The sequence below is a fragment of the Vanellus vanellus genome (assembly GCF_965231255.1).
Source record: "Vanellus vanellus genome assembly, chromosome: 7".
In the NCBI taxonomy this organism is placed as follows: domain Eukaryota; kingdom Metazoa; phylum Chordata; class Aves; order Charadriiformes; family Charadriidae; genus Vanellus; species Vanellus vanellus.
In genome coordinates, this window is record NC_138912.1 from 4384549 (window position 1) to 4401727 (window position 17179).

General features: G+C 45.9%; 2 protein-coding genes across 6 annotated transcripts in view; one reads left to right on the forward strand and one right to left on the reverse strand.

Annotated features, from left to right (window-relative positions):
• CTBP2 (C-terminal binding protein 2) overlaps positions 1 to 8262 on the forward strand; it is a gene marked incomplete at its 5' end in the record, with an annotated part of 48499 nt that extends 40237 nt beyond the window's left edge. The window contains 5 exons of the mRNA XM_082486388.1: positions 945 to 1159; positions 1628 to 1758; positions 3064 to 3191; positions 3989 to 4106; positions 7298 to 8262. Coding sequence (XP_082342514.1) covers positions 945 to 1159; positions 1628 to 1758; positions 3064 to 3191; positions 3989 to 4106; positions 7298 to 7478 — 773 coding nt within the window. The 3' untranslated portion in view covers positions 7479 to 8262. The remainder of the gene's footprint in view (positions 1 to 944; positions 1160 to 1627; positions 1759 to 3063; positions 3192 to 3988; positions 4107 to 7297) is intronic.
• Positions 8263 to 11118: 2856 nt separating this feature from the next.
• The window catches only part of ZRANB1 (zinc finger RANBP2-type containing 1), a 69451-nt gene continuing 63390 nt past the window's right edge, over positions 11119 to 17179 (reverse strand). For all 5 annotated transcript variants that reach the window (XM_082486122.1, XM_082486126.1, XM_082486125.1 and 2 more), the window contains 2 exons: positions 15010 to 15239; positions 11119 to 14029 (listed from right to left, as the gene is read on the reverse strand). In XM_082486122.1, the coding sequence (XP_082342248.1) occupies positions 13811 to 14029; positions 15010 to 15239 (449 nt within the window). In that variant the 3' untranslated portion in view covers positions 11119 to 13810. The remainder of the gene's footprint in view (positions 14030 to 15009; positions 15240 to 17179) is intronic.

The following is a 17179-nucleotide window of genomic DNA, read 5'->3' on the forward strand; positions in this document are numbered from 1 at the left end:
ACTGAGGCATGGTGGTTACATCAGGAGATCAGAATGAGCCCAGGTCCATCTCTCAGGGCCAGGGTGAGGGCAGCAGCATGTGCCTGGCTGTGTGCTCACAGCTGGACGTCCATGCAGGCACCCAGCTGATGTCCCCTAGTCAACTGTGCAGCTCTAGGGCACAGGGACGGCATCAGGTGTGTGTATGCATGGGGGGACATGGCTCTGCACTGCCAACCCAGGGCGCCGCACCGCTGCTAGCTGGAAAAAATAACAGATAAAGAAATAATTGAGGCTTGGAACATGGAGCCTGTGCAGCCCTCGTGGCGGGGACGGGCAGGGGGTTCTCCAGCAATGCCGCAGGCATCCCTCCCCAGCACAGTGGCTGTACTAGCTCTTTGCTTCCAAGCCACGACAGTTGTCTTCATCATGCCCAATTAACCAGCCGTTCAGCAGGAGGCTGAAAAACCTAGCACAAACAAGTCGCCTAAAAAAGGTGGCGCTTTTTTCTTTCTTTGTTTGCCTTTTCTTGGTAGGCACAGCACCACAGAGGATTGTTTCTCTGTAATGTCCAGAGCTGCACGTCGGTGGGGTTGAGCCACATGTTGGGCTTTCCCCACCAGACCTTCATGACTTCAGATGGTGCCATGAGTGCGAATGGCCATGAGCTGCCAGGTGCCTAATGGCCTCACTCTTCCATTTTGTTTGGTTTTCTTTAAAATTTTAACCCAAGCATTCCACATTTGCTAGAGCCAAGCACAGCCCTCGCCGTGCAAGGTGGCCCGGGTTTGCCCTCCAGCCAGTGTCCCTTCAAGGGTTGTCGTGGGAGCCCAGGAGGTCCCAGGGGACCCCTCCAGCAGTTCCTGGGCCAGGCTGGGAGTGAGTCAGGCTCCAGGGCAGCTTGGCTGCATGGCACTGGGGTGGTGGGAATCAGTTAAATTGACTCCTCTTTCCTTCACACACAGGTCGCACTGCGCAGGCGGTTGCGGTCCGAGCCAAGGCGTTCGGCTTCAACGTGATATTTTACGACCCGTACCTGCAGGATGGGATAGAGAGGTCCCTGGGAGTCCAGCGGGTCTACACGCTCCAGGACCTGCTCTATCAGAGCGACTGTGTCTCGTTGCACTGTAACCTTAATGAACATAACCATCACCTTATCAACGATTTCACGATTAAGCAGGTAATTTGCCTTGGGCACACGACCGAGGAGAGTGCTCTGCTCTTCAGTGGGCAAACCGCACGTGTTGGTGCTGGCCGTGGGTCCCTCTGCGGTCATGGCCAGGGCCTTAGTGCCTACGGGCTACCTCTGAAGTAGCTGGTTGCACCCAACAGCCCATCTCTCTCCCCCTGGTGTTTACCAGGGGTAGCGCGTTACCAGGTAAGCAAGCCCTACGCCTGTGCTGCGGCGTGATGGCAGGAACGGCTTTAGCTCACTGATACCAGCCGGGGCTGGGCTTTCCACAGAAAACCCACATGGACCGGGATGGGGGTTGCTCTGGGGCAGGAGCACAGCTGCTCAGCATGAAAAGTGAGGTGCAGTCACAGCCAGAGGCACCCCAGGGCACCTGCTGCTGCCTCAGGGCAGGGGTAGGACTGGGTCACCGCACCGAGCTCACTCTCATCTCTCTCTCTCCCCGGCTGCCGCCAGATGAGGCAGGGAGCGTTCCTGGTGAACACGGCACGCGGGGGGCTGGTGGACGAGAAGGCCTTAACTCAAGCCCTGAAGGAGGGACGGATACGAGGGGCTGCGCTTGACGTGCACGAATCTGAACCATTTAGGTAAAGCTCTGCCTTTTTCTTGTGTTGCCGTCCGTAGCGGCGTGGCCAGGGGGTACCCAACACCCACACGCCGTGTCACACAACACCAACACTGGGGGACAGTCCTGCTGGTTTGAGAAAAGGCCTGGCACCTCGCAGCATCCGTTGGGTGTGGGCTAGCACCAGGATTGCAGGTGTTTGACGGGACACTGGGAGCTTAGAACAAGCAATCAGCCTGCATTTTTTAACAAAACAGAAAGCAAGCGCTTGCTAGTCCATGAGATCAAATCTGCTGCGTTGAGTGTTGGGCATTCTTCTGGGCTCCCCAGTTCAAGAGGGCCAGGGAACTGCTGGAGAGGGTACAGGAAAGGGCTACAAAGATGATGAGGGGACTGGAGCATCTTTCTGATGAGGACAGGCTGAGGGCTTTGGGGCATTTTAGTCTGGAGAAGAGAAGACTGAGGGGGGATCTTATCACCACTTATAAATCCTTAAAGGGAGGGTGCCAGGGGGATGGGAACAGTCTTTTTTCAGTGGTGCCCAGTGACAGGACAAGAGGGAACGGGCACAAGCTCAAACATAGGAAGTTCCATCTAAACGTGAGGAGGGACTTTGCTGTGCAGGTGGCAGAGCACTGGCACAGGCTGCCCGGAGAGGTGCGGGAGTCTCCCACACTGAGCCATTCCAAACCCTCCTGGACACCATTCTGTGCAACTGCTGTAGGTGCCCCTGCTCTGGCAGGGGGTGGGACTGGGGGAGCTCCAGAGGTCCCTCCCAACCCTGACCAGTCTGGGATTCTTGCCCGCAGGCTGCTGCTGCTAGCTGGGAAGGGGTTGGTTATAATTGGGAGTAGGTCCTCTCACCACAGATTGGGGTAGTACTAGTAGGTTGCTTGTGTTTTCAGAAACAATTTAAAAAAAACCAAAAAACAGAAGTGTGCTCTTACAAAGGAGGGAACCCCATGTCCACCCCCTCCCACCTTGTGCTGGGTGACCCACCGCCTGTCCCCACGCTGCTGTGGAGAAACCCCAGGCGTTTATTCCTGGGACAACATTATGAACAACCACGTAGTAGGTTGGTTTTTCAGCTCTGTTGGCTCTTTTTTGGGGCATTCTCAGTTTGTGCCCTGCACTGGAGCCGTGCTGCCCCCCCAGTGGTTCTGTGGCCACTTCGGGCTGGCAGGGTGCTCTTGGGCTTCTTCCAGCCCAGGTGCCGCAGGTGAGACTTGCATACGCAGAGGGCAGGCTACAAGCATTTTGTGATTCAATATATTTTATTTTCTTTTTCAACATTAATTAATCTTTCTTTTTTCCTCCCTACTCTCAGTTTTGCTCAAGGCCCGTTGAAAGACGCTCCTAATTTAATCTGTACTCCGCACACCGCTTGGTACAGCGAGCAGGCATCACTAGAAATGAGAGAAGCTGCTGCTACTGAAATACGGCGTGCGATCACAGGTACCCAGCCCCGCGGAGCAGCTGGGGTCAGCTCACACGTGTGCCTGGAATGCGACCAGGGGGGGCAGAGACAGGGCTTCACCCTGCCCATGTCTCAGCAGGAGCTTGGGAAAGGGGTCTAACCCTGATTTTCTTCCCAGCAAAAGAGCTGAGAAACCAAACTTCACTTTTTTGTCATTTAGGCATGTTTGTGGTTGGGAGGGTTTTTTTCTGGGTTTTGGGCAGTTTGTTTTTTTTCTTAAAATCAATGGGGCACTCATGTAGCATGGCAAAGACTAATATCCATGACTGGGAAGAAAAGGACACTGAAGCAATAACTGGTGTCCCTTTTAATGGTGCTAACCCAAAAGATGGTGCAGACCACAGCCGACTGCGTGCCAAAACCAAATCCCAAAGCAGTGAAGCCACCTGTGTCCGTCTCTTGCTGTAACTGAGCTTGCTCCAAGGTGGTGGTCATGATACTCCAGCAAATGGGTGGTTCTCTTGGCCTACAAATTGTCCCCCCTGTTAACGTGGAAGGCATAGCTTGATGTCTGGGCAGCCCCTGCTTTGAAAGCAGTGCGCCCAAGGGAACAGCTTTCCTGAAAGCAGAGCATTGGGACTGAGAGTAGGAAGCTGGGCTCCAGCCCTGACACCTTGGGACAGCCAAAACAGTCTCCTGAAACAAGGGATATGGGATTTTTTTCCCCCCATTCTTTACACTAAGAAATATAGTGAAATGGAACGATCGTAGCTTGTTAGAGGGTGATAAAGCTAGGGCTCGCCTAACGCATACTTACCTTTATTACCAACTCCAGGGCGCATCCCAGAAAGCCTAAGAAACTGCGTGAATAAGGAATTCTTTGTCACAACAGCTCCGTGGTCAGTAATAGATCAGCAAGCAATTCATCCAGAGCTCAATGGTGCCACGTACAGGTAAGCTGGAGAACAGGAACACCGCAGCCCGCCGCAGCAGCGGGTTCCCCACAGACGTAGGGTTTGGGGTTCCAGCTGTAAGGTGAGCACGAAAGCCCAGGGAAAAACTTCAACATTGGCTCAGCCTGTGACTGCGAAGTCCCCTTCCTTGGGGACTAGCAGTCACACCACTGGGATTACTGACGCTGCTTGATTTAATCACGGGTTTATAAAGCCTCTCAATTACAAAGCCTTCATTCTGGTGGGACAGCAGTCACTTGTGTGGCATCTCTATAAGTGCTGGGATCCCAGACCCATAAACAAGCAGGATATAACTTCTAAACTGAAGAGGCAATTGCAGATTCGCTCTGCACTTCTGTCCATGCACTGACTGCTTGGGCTGCTGGTGGGTTAATGAGCCAGGGTAAAAGCTCCAAATACAGGTCCATAGTCAGGTGGCCTGATTTCTGCCTAAATCCTTGAGATTAGGGTTACTTACTGCTCCACTTTGGACAGCTCAAAGCACATTGATAGGAGACATTAGGTACACAGATGCAGCTGGAGCACGAGCAGCCTTCAGCTTATCACCATTGCCAAAAATACTCTGAGATACTAAATAAACCTGCGGGGCACATCAGGTTGTGTTTCAGGGCAGAGGCGAGCAGGAGTGCATCTGGCAGGAGACCCCTGGAGAGGGCAAGGCCCCGCGCACGTGCCACGGCCCTGCACGCTTGCAACTACCTGCAGGTCACAGGCAGCAATTGCTCACTTTGACCGGCAGAACATTTAGACTGAAACATCCAAACCTGGTGAAAGCATCGCCCTTGGTCCCACTCCTGACTGCTCTGAAGCACACGGGCAATGCCATGAGCCTGGGGACAAGCCTTGGCTTCCCGGCTTAACCTCTGCCTCTGCAGGGCACGTCATCCTTGCTAAGCTCCTCAGGAGCCGCAGCCCTGGTGCCCCCCTAAGCTGGCAGCTGGGGTCAGCTCACCACCTTCATGAGCAGAAAAAAACCTCCCCTCCCCTCCGGGCTTCCCCCTCTGCTGTCCCCAAAGGTGATGGTGACAGCAGAGAGGCGCTTGTGGGTGGGTTCCTTGGTCTCCACGTGTCCAACAGACCTCCAGAGGGTTTTGGCCTCGCTGCCCCCACGTCACATCTTCCCTGGGGACAGCTCAAGAAATTTTTAATTCCTTCTCCTTTCTCAAACTCAGTGTCATTTCTTGGAATACATATAACTCACCCTGCTCTTAGAAGGGAAGACGGACTAGATCCAACCCCATTTTTCAGCTGTGCTCACTGGTTACATGAAGAAGATGCAGCTGACCTTCTGCAGAGGGAGAACTTAAATACTGCGTGTAGGTGTTCAGGGGTATTCATGCACAGGGATGATTAAGTCAGCATGCGGTTGGCATTTCAGAGAGCACTCAGAGGATTCCTTACCCAATTTTTCAAAAGAGAAAGGCTTTCTTATGGTTCAACAACCTGCTAGAAGCTACAGAACGAGATGCGGTCCTGGTATCTTAGTGGAGGACGCTTACCCAAGACCTGTGTCCAACCTGTACACCGCACCACGGTTGTGCAGGAATGGTTATAGTTGATACAGAATTACTCAGCAAAGGCCGGTCTAGAGCTTCGAGAGAAGAGCTGCAAAAAAAAGCCCGACAGTAAAAAAGAAGAGGGAAAGCAAGAGAAGAGCAGATAGAAATCGGTGTCATGAAGGCAAAGCAGTGTTGCAGGCGCGGGGACGACAGCCACCACCCTTCTGTGCTCATCAAATGCTGCACTAAGGTTTAGCGAGAACAACCCACAAAGGGGGGCAGAAAGGGAGTGGATGGGGTCCCGAGAGCGCGGGTCAGTAACTGCTGTTCAGCACATCGGCTCAGATACCGCTTCAGGTGTCCAGTGAAAGAGCTGCAAAAAACCCCCAAAACTTGCCCCTAGAGAGGATTATGCACTCTGCTCTGTACTTTATCGTTCTCTTGTACGAGCTTCTAGTCTAGTGTGCTTTCTTTCGTCAAGGGCATTTGGTTCTTGTTAAAGGAAATTAATTTGTGCCCATTTATTAATGGGATACTAGGAGTCTGCCTCTGCTTACGGGCATCAAGCACAGCTTTTTTAGAAAAGCACTCTCAAAGAAGTGCCTCCTGTTCAAACAGCTTTTAAAAAAAGGCTGAGGCATTAGGTGTTGTTGAGAAGAAACTTCAGTTGCAGACATAAAGGTTTCGGTTAATTCAAGTCTCCTAGGAAATGCTGCCTCTAACCCAGGAGGTTTACGCTCAGTTTTCCCCAGTGCGGGCTGAGGTCAGTATCCACCGGGGCCTGCGAATAGCCCACGGAACAGAAAAACAACATCCTCCTGGAGAGAAGGTCTGGGTAGCTGCCTGGAGTTTTCTTATACCTGTTGTTTTCTTCTCCTTCGGCTGATTATTTGTCTCCTCGTGCAGTTCACCACCAGGAAATTGTTGCTGTAGGTTATGGTATCACATCTCTAGTATATACTTTTAGCATTAGAAGTGTCGAGTTCAGGCAAACAATGCAGTAAAGGTTTAGAACAATCTGACTGCATATAAAATACCCTGGTAATTAATAGCAAATATTGACTCTAGCATTACCTTCCTCATCTCTATCATGGGAGCATTTAGGGCTTTTACGTGTATGAGAAAGTAGTACCCTGTATCAGTACAGCCTGTTCCTCTCCTTTCAAAGCATAAACTGCACCGACTCATCAGGTAGTACCAGCACTCAAATACTGTTAGTCACAACTTGCTCAGGGGTTAAAACACAAAAAAAAACCTCACACAAACAATTTTTGGTTGCAAAGTCAGTGCGATGCCTTTGCTTGCAAATCTCTGCTTTGAGCTTGGGCGGTCAGCCTACACCAGTGCTGGTTTCCTGTAAATCCAAATGTAACTGGTTACCTCGTGAGGCGACAGCGTCAGCGTTTATTGCCACCACCGTTAGTAACTGCTCCGCAAACGGGAAGATGAAGAAGCTGCCAGGCAGGGAGGGAGGGAGGAGGGGTCATGCACATTGAATGAAGAAAGGGCAGTTTTGACCCACAGCAGCGTGGGTTTAACACTGAGCTATCCCCGAAAGAAAAACCAAACTCGGAAGTGGAATCTCTTTGCAGCTCGTTCTCTCCATAGCCTCTGCAACGGTGAGCCGCGCTCTGACATGACAAACCTGCTTCTCTCTGTCCCCTCTCCCAGGTATCCACCTGGTATGGTCAGTGTCGCACCGGGAGGAATACCGGCAGCTATGGAGGGCATCATTCCTGGAGGCATCCCTGTTACTCACAATCTTCCCACAGTGGCACATCCTTCCCAAGCTCCATCTCCTAACCAGCCCACAAAACACGGGGACAACAGGGAACATCCCAACGAGCAATAGCAGATAATTTAAAAATCATTCAATAAACTTGGGACCAAGAGACATTGGAAAAGAAGTTATACATGAACTAAAAAAAAAGAATTTGATACAAAATTTGTAATGTTGTTTTTGGACAGACGCATCATTGATGTTCCAGTGTTAACGACAAAGCGATAGCAGTCAAGACCGGGGAGAAGCCCTGAAGAAGTCACCTGCTTACTGAAGCACTGAAAACTAGGATGTGATACATTAATGATCAACTTCTGTTATTGTGTGTTAAGTTTCCTTCATCTGTGCATCAATCACATGAATAAAAATAGATTTTTTTTTCCCCTCAATTCCTTGGGAAGGACAGGGCTTCTGCACCTGTTTTCAAACCATTGCATTAAGCAATCCTTACAGAGTTAACATGGAAATGTAAGAGGAAACCATTATGTGGCTTCAGCCCTTTCCTTACTCTTGTATCTGGTTACCTCTTCTAAGGGGAAGCATCAGTACTGGCTTAGAAGTGGAAGAAAAAATAATAATAATAATAATAATAATCCTTTTTTGCAGTCTCACAGGGCCAGTGACGTGTAACAGAAGTTCTCCTGCCAGGTTTAAGTTTTAGCCATTCCAGCCAGGATGCGTGGGATGGGGAGGGCAGACGGCTCCTGGCGCCGGCCGCTGCCCTCCCAGGCTAATGACAAAACAAACTGCCACTCTCTTCTCTGCCCAATACACTGAATAAAGTAGCTGTGCATTCACCTACGCCCTGCAATGATGCAAGAAAAAAAAAAAAAAAAAAGAAAAAGAAAAAAAAGAAGAAAGTATTACGTTTCACACACTATTTGTACTCAAATATATTTTCTCAGTTTTAAATCTGCAGCTATTTTATCAAGTGGAAAAAAGTCTTGAGCTGGAAAGGGTTCAAGAATAATGTTGCATTTCCTTATGTCTCAGGAAACACTTTTTATGGTAACTTGTCAGACTGTGTATGAACAAAACCCACTTTTTTAGACATTGATAAAAGTCTTCTTTTCTTCACGTGATATTTTATACAAGAACACTTCAAAATGTGTTATTAGATGTGACTGATTTTAACAAATCCTATTAGATTTGTATCAACTAGTTACATGTTATATTCATAGTCTTTTGTGAATCATCGCCTTTTTGTTTTTGAAAAGATGGCCTATTTTGAGCCTTTGTATGGGTACATTCCTGTTTCTGTGACAAAAAAAAAAAATCTTAAAGCTGTCCCAAACAGAAAAAAAAAAGAAACCAATGGCTATCAGAAGTATGTTTTGTTTTAGTGTGTTACCGTTATTGTATTTGTTTATTGTAAAGGTGGACATTTAGCGTTCAGTGCAGTTTTCAATAAAAAGTGATAAAATTTCTATAATTTCTGGAAGGTAAGAGCTCTCGCTGCAGTCTGACCAATGCTTTCAGTTGCAGACACTGAGAGTGCACGGTAAGGTACAGAAACGCATCTCCGAGCACGCTGTGCCCTCCTCTGACACCAACTACGATTTCACAGCGGTAAGTTTTTCCTCGAGTCTGACTTCGGTGCTTTGGGCACTTGAGCAGCAGCCAGGACCCGCTCGTGTCACTGTCAGCAGAAGGATGATGCTTAGAGAGAGCCGTGACGTGCATCAGCCAAGGATCCGGCCTTGGCTTCCTGCAGCAGACTGAGAAACACAGTAGAGTCTCGGTTCGAGTTTGCTGCCTGCAGGTCAGTTTTAAAATTTCACTGCTGGGGAAACGCTCGCTGAATTCCGTTTCATATCCAGACTGTCAAGTGGTGCTATCCGGAAGCTGCAAACTTAATTAGAATTTGCGAATATGTAAAAATCAAGTGGAGCATTATATGCAGCCTAGGTGGAAAAAGATCACTCCGGTTTCCACTGCGCTATGAAGGCAGCTACACCTCAAATGATGTTTTTTGTACATAAGAAGTGAAGCGTGAACAAACCGCAAGGGAAGGAAGCTGAAAACATGCTTGGGAGGTGGTAGCAGCTTCAAGCCTCGTGAGACAAAAGCCCTGTTCTTTTGTTCCCACCCTGTGTTTTCCATTGCCAGAGTCCCAGCACACACGGCAGGCAAAGAGCTGGGTCTGGAAAGGGACTAAAACAAGCTGAAACCAAGTGTCTAGGTTACAAAACTCTGTATTTTGTTTGCTTTAAATTAAACTGAAAACTAGTTACCAGCTGCCAACATGTTACAGAAGAGGTCACCTTTCATAGACGAGTGACCACTCTTTGTCAGTGGTCAACACAGCACACCAATGGTTATCCACAAACACCACAAGAAACCAGGAAGGTGAAAGAGGTTAGTTACAGAGAAGGGGTTTGGGAAATACCAAAATGATGGTAAAAACCAAGAGGAAAAACATTTAATTGATGTTAAGGTTTAGAGTTGTTTTAAAAACAAACTAGCTCTGGTACTTTCATCTGTTTTGAAATAAGCAGCTGCATCCCAGATGGGAGCAAGTACTTCCCTGCGTCGCAGGCTCTGGTGCGCCAGCGGTTCCTCGTGCATCCGCTGCCAGCAGTGGACGCAGCACCAGGACAGCCGGGGGCTTAGTTCGGAGCCCACAGAGAATGGCAAACACGGGGTTTTCATCTAACACCCAACCTCCCTCTCAAACAAAACCAAGGACAGACACAGACACGGGCACACAGCTTCTGCTGAAGCACTACGAGCTCAACGAGAGGGGAAATGAAGAGATCCCAAAGGTTACGAACCAAAGGACCTGTTTTACAATGGACGGCAGCTTTAGGAGTTCCCCTCCACTGTTGGGTCTCAAACACCTGCAGCACAAACACCAGCAAAGCACAAAAAGATCAGATCCGTGGAGGCGGACAGGGAAGAGGATCATTGCAATTAAGGTATGCCAAAGCACCGGGAAGCGGCACACTGCAACTCAAATGGAAAATAATTGGGCAAAGAAATGGGAGATAACCAGTTGCTGCTGAAGATTTGGGCCGTTACTTTGCTGGCAGAGCCGCACCACTGCTGTCACACTCAAGGACGGCAGGCAGGGAGGCTCTCTGTCGATTACAGATGTCAGAGGAGCTTAAAACAAGCAGCTAGAAGGTGACAGACACTAAAAAAAAAAAAAAAACAACAAAAAAAAAAAACCACACCAAACACACAAACCCAAACCAAAAAAGAAAAAAAAAAAAAAAAAAGGGGGGGGGTTAAGGGAAGTTACTGAACAAAAGGAGGGGAGGGAGACAAAGCGGCAATTAAATAAGGGTCTCTAAATGCACACAAACCAATTTTGTTAATGGAGTAAACACAATCTAGTAGTATTTGCCATAAGCCATGCAGCAGAACTTTGGAAGAATCCAGAATTACTAAATTTTAATATATTAAAAACAAAAGAAATACAGGGATTTTTACTGAGGAATTCATAAATAAAACCAGAAAAAAAACGACCAGATGTAAAGGAGGTAGCAATGAAAAGCCAAGTCCTGTGCTAGGAAAGCGTGTGCTACTGCTAGCAATAATATGAGGAAAATAACATTGAGAAACCCGATTTTATATATATATCTCCTCAGCTAAAAGAGCAGAACTTGCCGACATGCTGCAAGGTAGCATTTGCAAATTAATCTCAGTGTTTGTAAACTTTCGAGTCTGTAATTCAAGGGGAGTACCCATTAACATACACCGACGACTGTGCTAGCACAAAGCAGGGGTTTGCATCTCTTTAATCTACAGGTACATGAGGTTTGGATTACTTTGATTTTGAAAAAGGTACTTCACCAGTTCGGAAATGACCTGTGAAGCGTGTTAACCTGAACATACCATTTTACAGCACATCAGAACAAAACAACAATGACCAAGAAAGCCAAGAGCTCCGAAAGTACCAGGACTGTCCTCTCATACCAGAACTAGATAAATACTGGAGAGCACGGTGCATGCTTTTGAAAAACAGCTGAACTGACTGCACGGTGAACTTCCACTTGCTATGGTGAAGTGCTGGCTGGGGACAGGGATCGTCGGGCCACAGCGCAGGCCGCCCACGTACAGCAACAGGAGATAAAGAAAAAGGCGCGCTCGTCAAATTTGGCTCAAGGTAGACTTTCACATTGAGTATTCTCCCCATGTTACAAGGAAGCTTTGCTTCCTTAAACGGAACAGTACTGCAGAAATCGGGGGGGGGGGAGGGGGGGGGGAAGAATTTAAAATTCTGCACAGCATTTTGCACACTCCTTGAAGGAGCCTGCTGAAGGTAGGAGCTTATCCTTTTCTCTATTCAAATGGTGGTCTGCAGAGGGAAGCTAGTCCTGGGTAAGCCAGGATCTGAATTTACAGTGATCTGGTGACCAGAGAACTTTTAACGCTGCCATGTTTAATCCTGAACTAGAAGGACCTCCCGAAGTGAGCTGGGTTACACCACACCAGGTAACACACCAAGCACACGGTGCAGACCAGCTCAGATCACGGAAATTCTCATCGCAGCTTGCTCTGCGTTCGGTTCCCCTGACAGAAAAGCTTTAAGTCCTCAGCTAGACAAGATTTTGTAAAAGGATCTCACAAGGTAAGAAAAAGGACCAAAATATACCAATTTAGAAAGCAAACTTGAAACAGGACCATATGCTTGTGAAGAAACCTCTTTAGTATCTGCGGTTTGCCTATTTAGTTCAGGTAAATCATACGTACATTGCAGAGAAGCATGCATTCTTTCACCTGAAAATTTGCGCATGCACCAATCAGAGGAGATCTAATGGCCAAAAAAAGGTGAAGACATTTCATAATAAACCTCAATGGAATCTGTGATGGGAAAATTGCTAAGTTAATACAGTACTTCATTATTTCTATACTTCTGGTGTCGTCACCAAGTTTATGTAGGAGTTGTGCACATTTCAACACCATCTAAGCAGCATTTGGAAGAAAAAGCAGCAAGTTCCTCAGGGTTTCCATAGCTCTGAACTACATAAAAATATGTGCTATGGGGCTTCTTTCCAAATTCTAATTAAAACAATTTCAACTACTGCAAAATTCCTTATTCAACCACCACACCATCAAAAGTGCTTTTCAAGACAACCTGAATTGCACTGTATATGTAAAAACTGGCATTAACCTTTAGTGTTTAAGTGAGATTTTTAGATAAACTTTATCCATTACAGGTTACATGGCTAAAGTTATCAAATATAATAAAATTTCTACTGGAGAATATACTCTGAACTTACAATCTTAGGAACTTACATAAAGTTTAAGTATGGCCACATCAATCAACATGCAAGAAATTCCCAGGTTTACATACTGAGAAATATATAACACAGTGCTTTTAAAAACAACTTTAGCATAGATTCTTCTTTTTAATTAGAACTGCAAGTGTATTCTCACTAGATTTAATGACCGAGGAATACTCCTTTAAAAAGGTGTTTTTTCATTTGCAGCAATGTTTAAGGTGATGAGAGAATAAATGATAAAATGATATATAGTTTGTATCACAGCAAGACGGAGTTCCGACAATATGATATTCTCAATCATGTCTGAGTTCTCAAATTTCACACAATTTTGTTTAGTGTACGCTCACTGGAATAAAATCCCTACATTTTTAGGTCACTTCTCTGAATAAATATTCTTACATATACTGAAAGGAATCTATTAACTATTAGAAGAAAAAAAAAAAAAGGCAAAAAGAACCCCAAAAAACTTTTTCAGGAAACAAATCATGTCACTCAATGAAAAATTTAGCTTCTCTTCCAGTTTGTTCCGTAGAGTTTCGATTTTATTATATGGGCACAGCAGTAACTAAAATATTAGTAAAATAATGAATGTATTTTTGCTTATGACTTGCTGTGGATATTTTGTGCAAACAAAAAAAACCTCACGATCTGACCTGGGCATTAGTGATATTTCACATAAAAGGGCCTTTCACGGAAGTGTGTCAGAGTATCTAAAAGGTGATGTAGAATACCAAGTTCAACTGTAAAAGAATCTCGGAGGGAAGAGATATCCATCTAACATGTGCTTTCATAAGTGCCCTTATTTGAAAAATTTCTTTGCAATAATTAAGATGCTGGTATACTTTTGCCTATTACACAACCTCTTACACAACCACATGCGGTACATTTATAGACAGATTTACAATCAGAAAGAAAAATGGTTTTTTTTCTGTCTTGATAATAAAATTAGCTGTTTTTTGTTTCTTTTTGTTTTTATACAAACTGTAGTCCAGCCCGTTTTGCTCTCTTCATGCGGCAGATGAGGTTCTAGACTCTCTCCATGCTGGTTAGAAAAAATCCTTTACAGCATGTTTCCCCTAGAATTGGGTCGCTCCACAATGAACTGCTAGAGCACAACACTAACCCTGGGTCAGACACTCTGCGCTGGTAATTTTCTTGTCAATTTCTTCGTCATCATTCATCATCATCATCCTCGTCTTCCTCACCATCGGAAAGGGACGTACAAGGGCGGATCTGTCGGTAGCGATCGAGCCACTTCTCGACCATCTGGGTGACCAGCGGATGATTGCGCCTACGAGAGCTTTTCTGCATCGCAACGAGAACCCCTCCTTCTGTCACACAGCAGTCCAGCCATTCCCGAAGCAGCTTTTCTTGCTGCTCCTCATTACCTATCTTTGGGGGAGAGAAAACAGGTTGAGAATAAGGCTTGAAACATTCATTACCAGCAACTTTAAGCAAGCCCCCTGTGATATTCCAAAATCGCCAGGGGAACAACGCAGTTGCTTTCCAGAGCCAGCAGTTAGCACGCTACTTCACTGCAGCTGGGAGTCTCCGAAAGCCAAATTGATGCACACTGCCTTTTGAACCAAAAATTTGAAGGCTCTGGAAATATTCTCCAGCTATTCTTCCATTCTAAGTTTTTCAGATGTCCGCTTCCAATGTTGACTTCCTATATTTCAATTATTTGTGAGCAACTAATTGTTTATGGTAGGCACCACAAATAAGCAGGTAAGTCCTAAAAGAGCCTTCTGGTTTCACAAAGCAGATTTTTGGAGTCTAGCAGTTCTTGTCGTGAAGCATTTCCTCTTGTAAGACATAACAAATGCTGTGGCTTTCTGAAAAAATATCCCTCTCTAGACTTAAAGCCTATACTTTTTTCTCCTCTATCTAAAGGATGCCCACCTTTTGCAATTACTTCAGGTTTTCCAACTCTCCCTTCCCCCCTGTACACACTTTACTGAAGCGGTTCCCTGTCTATCTTAGTTATTAAAGAAAGGAATTTCATTAGAAAAAGAGGTAGAGCATGCTGCAACTACTGGCCAATATTTGTTACATCCTTTTTTTTTTTTTTAAAAAAAGTGTATTTCAGTCTTGCATTAGTGTCAGAATCCTTATTTCTGGGTCCTTTTCAAGTTATACTGTATTCACACGCACAGTGGAGTTACATTCAATTTACAGAGCTATCAATAAGCATCAAATTTGTGGGAAAATACCTTTCAAAATCACCTCAAGTGGTGGGGAAGGCAGCAGTATTAATTAAACAGAACAGCACATTCCCTATAATTCTCTGAAATGCAAAAACATACGGGGCTACAGAGATTGCTGAGGCCACGGCTGTGACAAAGGCCACCAGCTTCACAGCTATTTCTTACCTCTTGAGCAGAAAGGAAGTGAATGTGCAGTAATTTCCTCTCGCTGTCCACCAATGGTAGAAAAGTAACAGTAACATCATCGTCAGTGTTCAAGTTAGCACCAGCACCTCGATTGCCATAACCATCGTTCTCCATGGCAACCAGAGCAGAGAAATGGCCCCTCGTGTAGCCCAGAGCAATAGGACTTTTCCAACAAAAACTCTGTTCCCATAACAAAGGCAAATACACACCTGCGGCAAATTAAAACAAAGGGTACAACTCAGAACTACAGAACAGTGAAGAATTTCGATACAAACCTTTTGCTTTTGGCTAAGCACAGTATCAGCAGCACATTAACAAGCATTTAAAACGTACTTGGTTTGGTCTACGCTAATATAGGTCACTCTTTTCAGTACAGCTAATTATTATTAGGTTAACAGGACATTAGTCAAGTATTTCTGCAACTGTACAATAAAAGCCATTACAATTAGGACCAACACCACATTACCATTCCCCTAAAATCTGTGGTCTATAGTATAAACAAAGAAACAAGGTTAGAAAAGCAGTCTTTCATATTTGATAACACTTCTTAAAAATAAAAAGAATTATAAAGAAAAAAAAAAACCAACCAGATTCTGCATCACAAATAAAAGCTACAGTCAGATAGCTATTTTTACCAGAACAAAAACTCCCCCATCTGCTTACAAAACTTATTATTAAATGAACTTACTGCACTAAATATTATTCAGCACCTAAGTATGTGGCCCATCCCAGAGACAATGGGACTTCTCATCAACGTTGTATTAATAGATTAAGTTAACCCACATCAATTATGCGTATCTAGTCTCCAAAAAACCACCACCAAGAAGCTGATGCTATTTTGCTCAGATACAAATTACCGATGTCACAGATGCTGAAAGAAACAGCAGTTTTTCCCCCTGCCATTTTTAGCAATACAGACAGTGACTCGCTTGAAGTGCATGAAGTCTCAAAACAAAACTAGTACTCCTTTCTTCCAGGAACATAAATAATTCTTGGTGTGTACTGCTGCAAGACAACTTAAGCAAAAGCACGCCTTACCTTGTGACAGCTTAAAAATAGCCACGCATAAACTTAAGTGCGCATGTAGCATAGCAACCCCTCCTGGTACAGCTGCTGCCAGCCGGGTCGGAATAGCGGCTGCAGCAAAACAAGGCACTTCACTTCTCCCACATCCACGGGGGCGGGAGGGCAACGCTACGGGGGACAGTGAAATGTAATGAAGACAGTCCCTCAACTCCTAGAAATTCATTCTTCACGCATACTCAGAGAAGTAACTTCATGAACTTTTTTTCCAATCTTCAGTCTGAAGCATCAGCAAAACAAGCGTTGAGGGCTGGAAACTCCTTTATTAATACTGTATGCTTCATTTAAATACGGTGCTATCTACATACACGTTGGTTAGGTCACTGAGGCCTTTCAGACGTGAAAGCATCAGCACCCGCAGGGTCACTCACCACTTACCCCTTTTCTTCCGCAAATTTTGATCATAGGGATTTATCAGAAGGTGCCCTCTGTGCACTCCCGACCGGCGCCAGCCCCTCAGCGACTCCCACGAGTGTGGTGGGCTGACTTGGCTCCTGACGGGTACCCCCCAGCCGCTCTCTCCCTCCCCTTCTTGGCCAGATGGGGGGAAACACAATGGAAAGCTTGTGGGTCGAGATACGGACAGGGAGGTCACTCACCAGTCACCATCATGGACAAAACAGATTCAATTTGGGGAAGTTTAATTTAGTTGTTGGGGCTATAGAAATCACCGATATGCAAAGGGTCTCATCTTTATGAACATCACAGCTCTCGCCTAACGACACAGAACTCCTGCGTCAGGCGTAGCTGCGTGACCTGTTCTGGAGTAGAACTAATCCGTTTACCTCGCCATAATCTCTACACTGAAATTCAGCAACTTTTGGGGAATTTTTTTCACTATTGTTTTATCTTAGCAAAAATGCCAGTCCTCCTCAATGTTACATGATGAGTTGCACAGGAATGGAATTTCAGGTACTACCATGGAGAAAATCTAGTGCTCTGAAGATTTCTAAAAGTCAATCTGATATAAAAATTGAGAAGCTAGTGTGACAATACTGATGACATGCACAGAAGCCACAGAAAGTAAAAAGGATGAGCTAACACCTATCCTGGAAGCCATCCACAT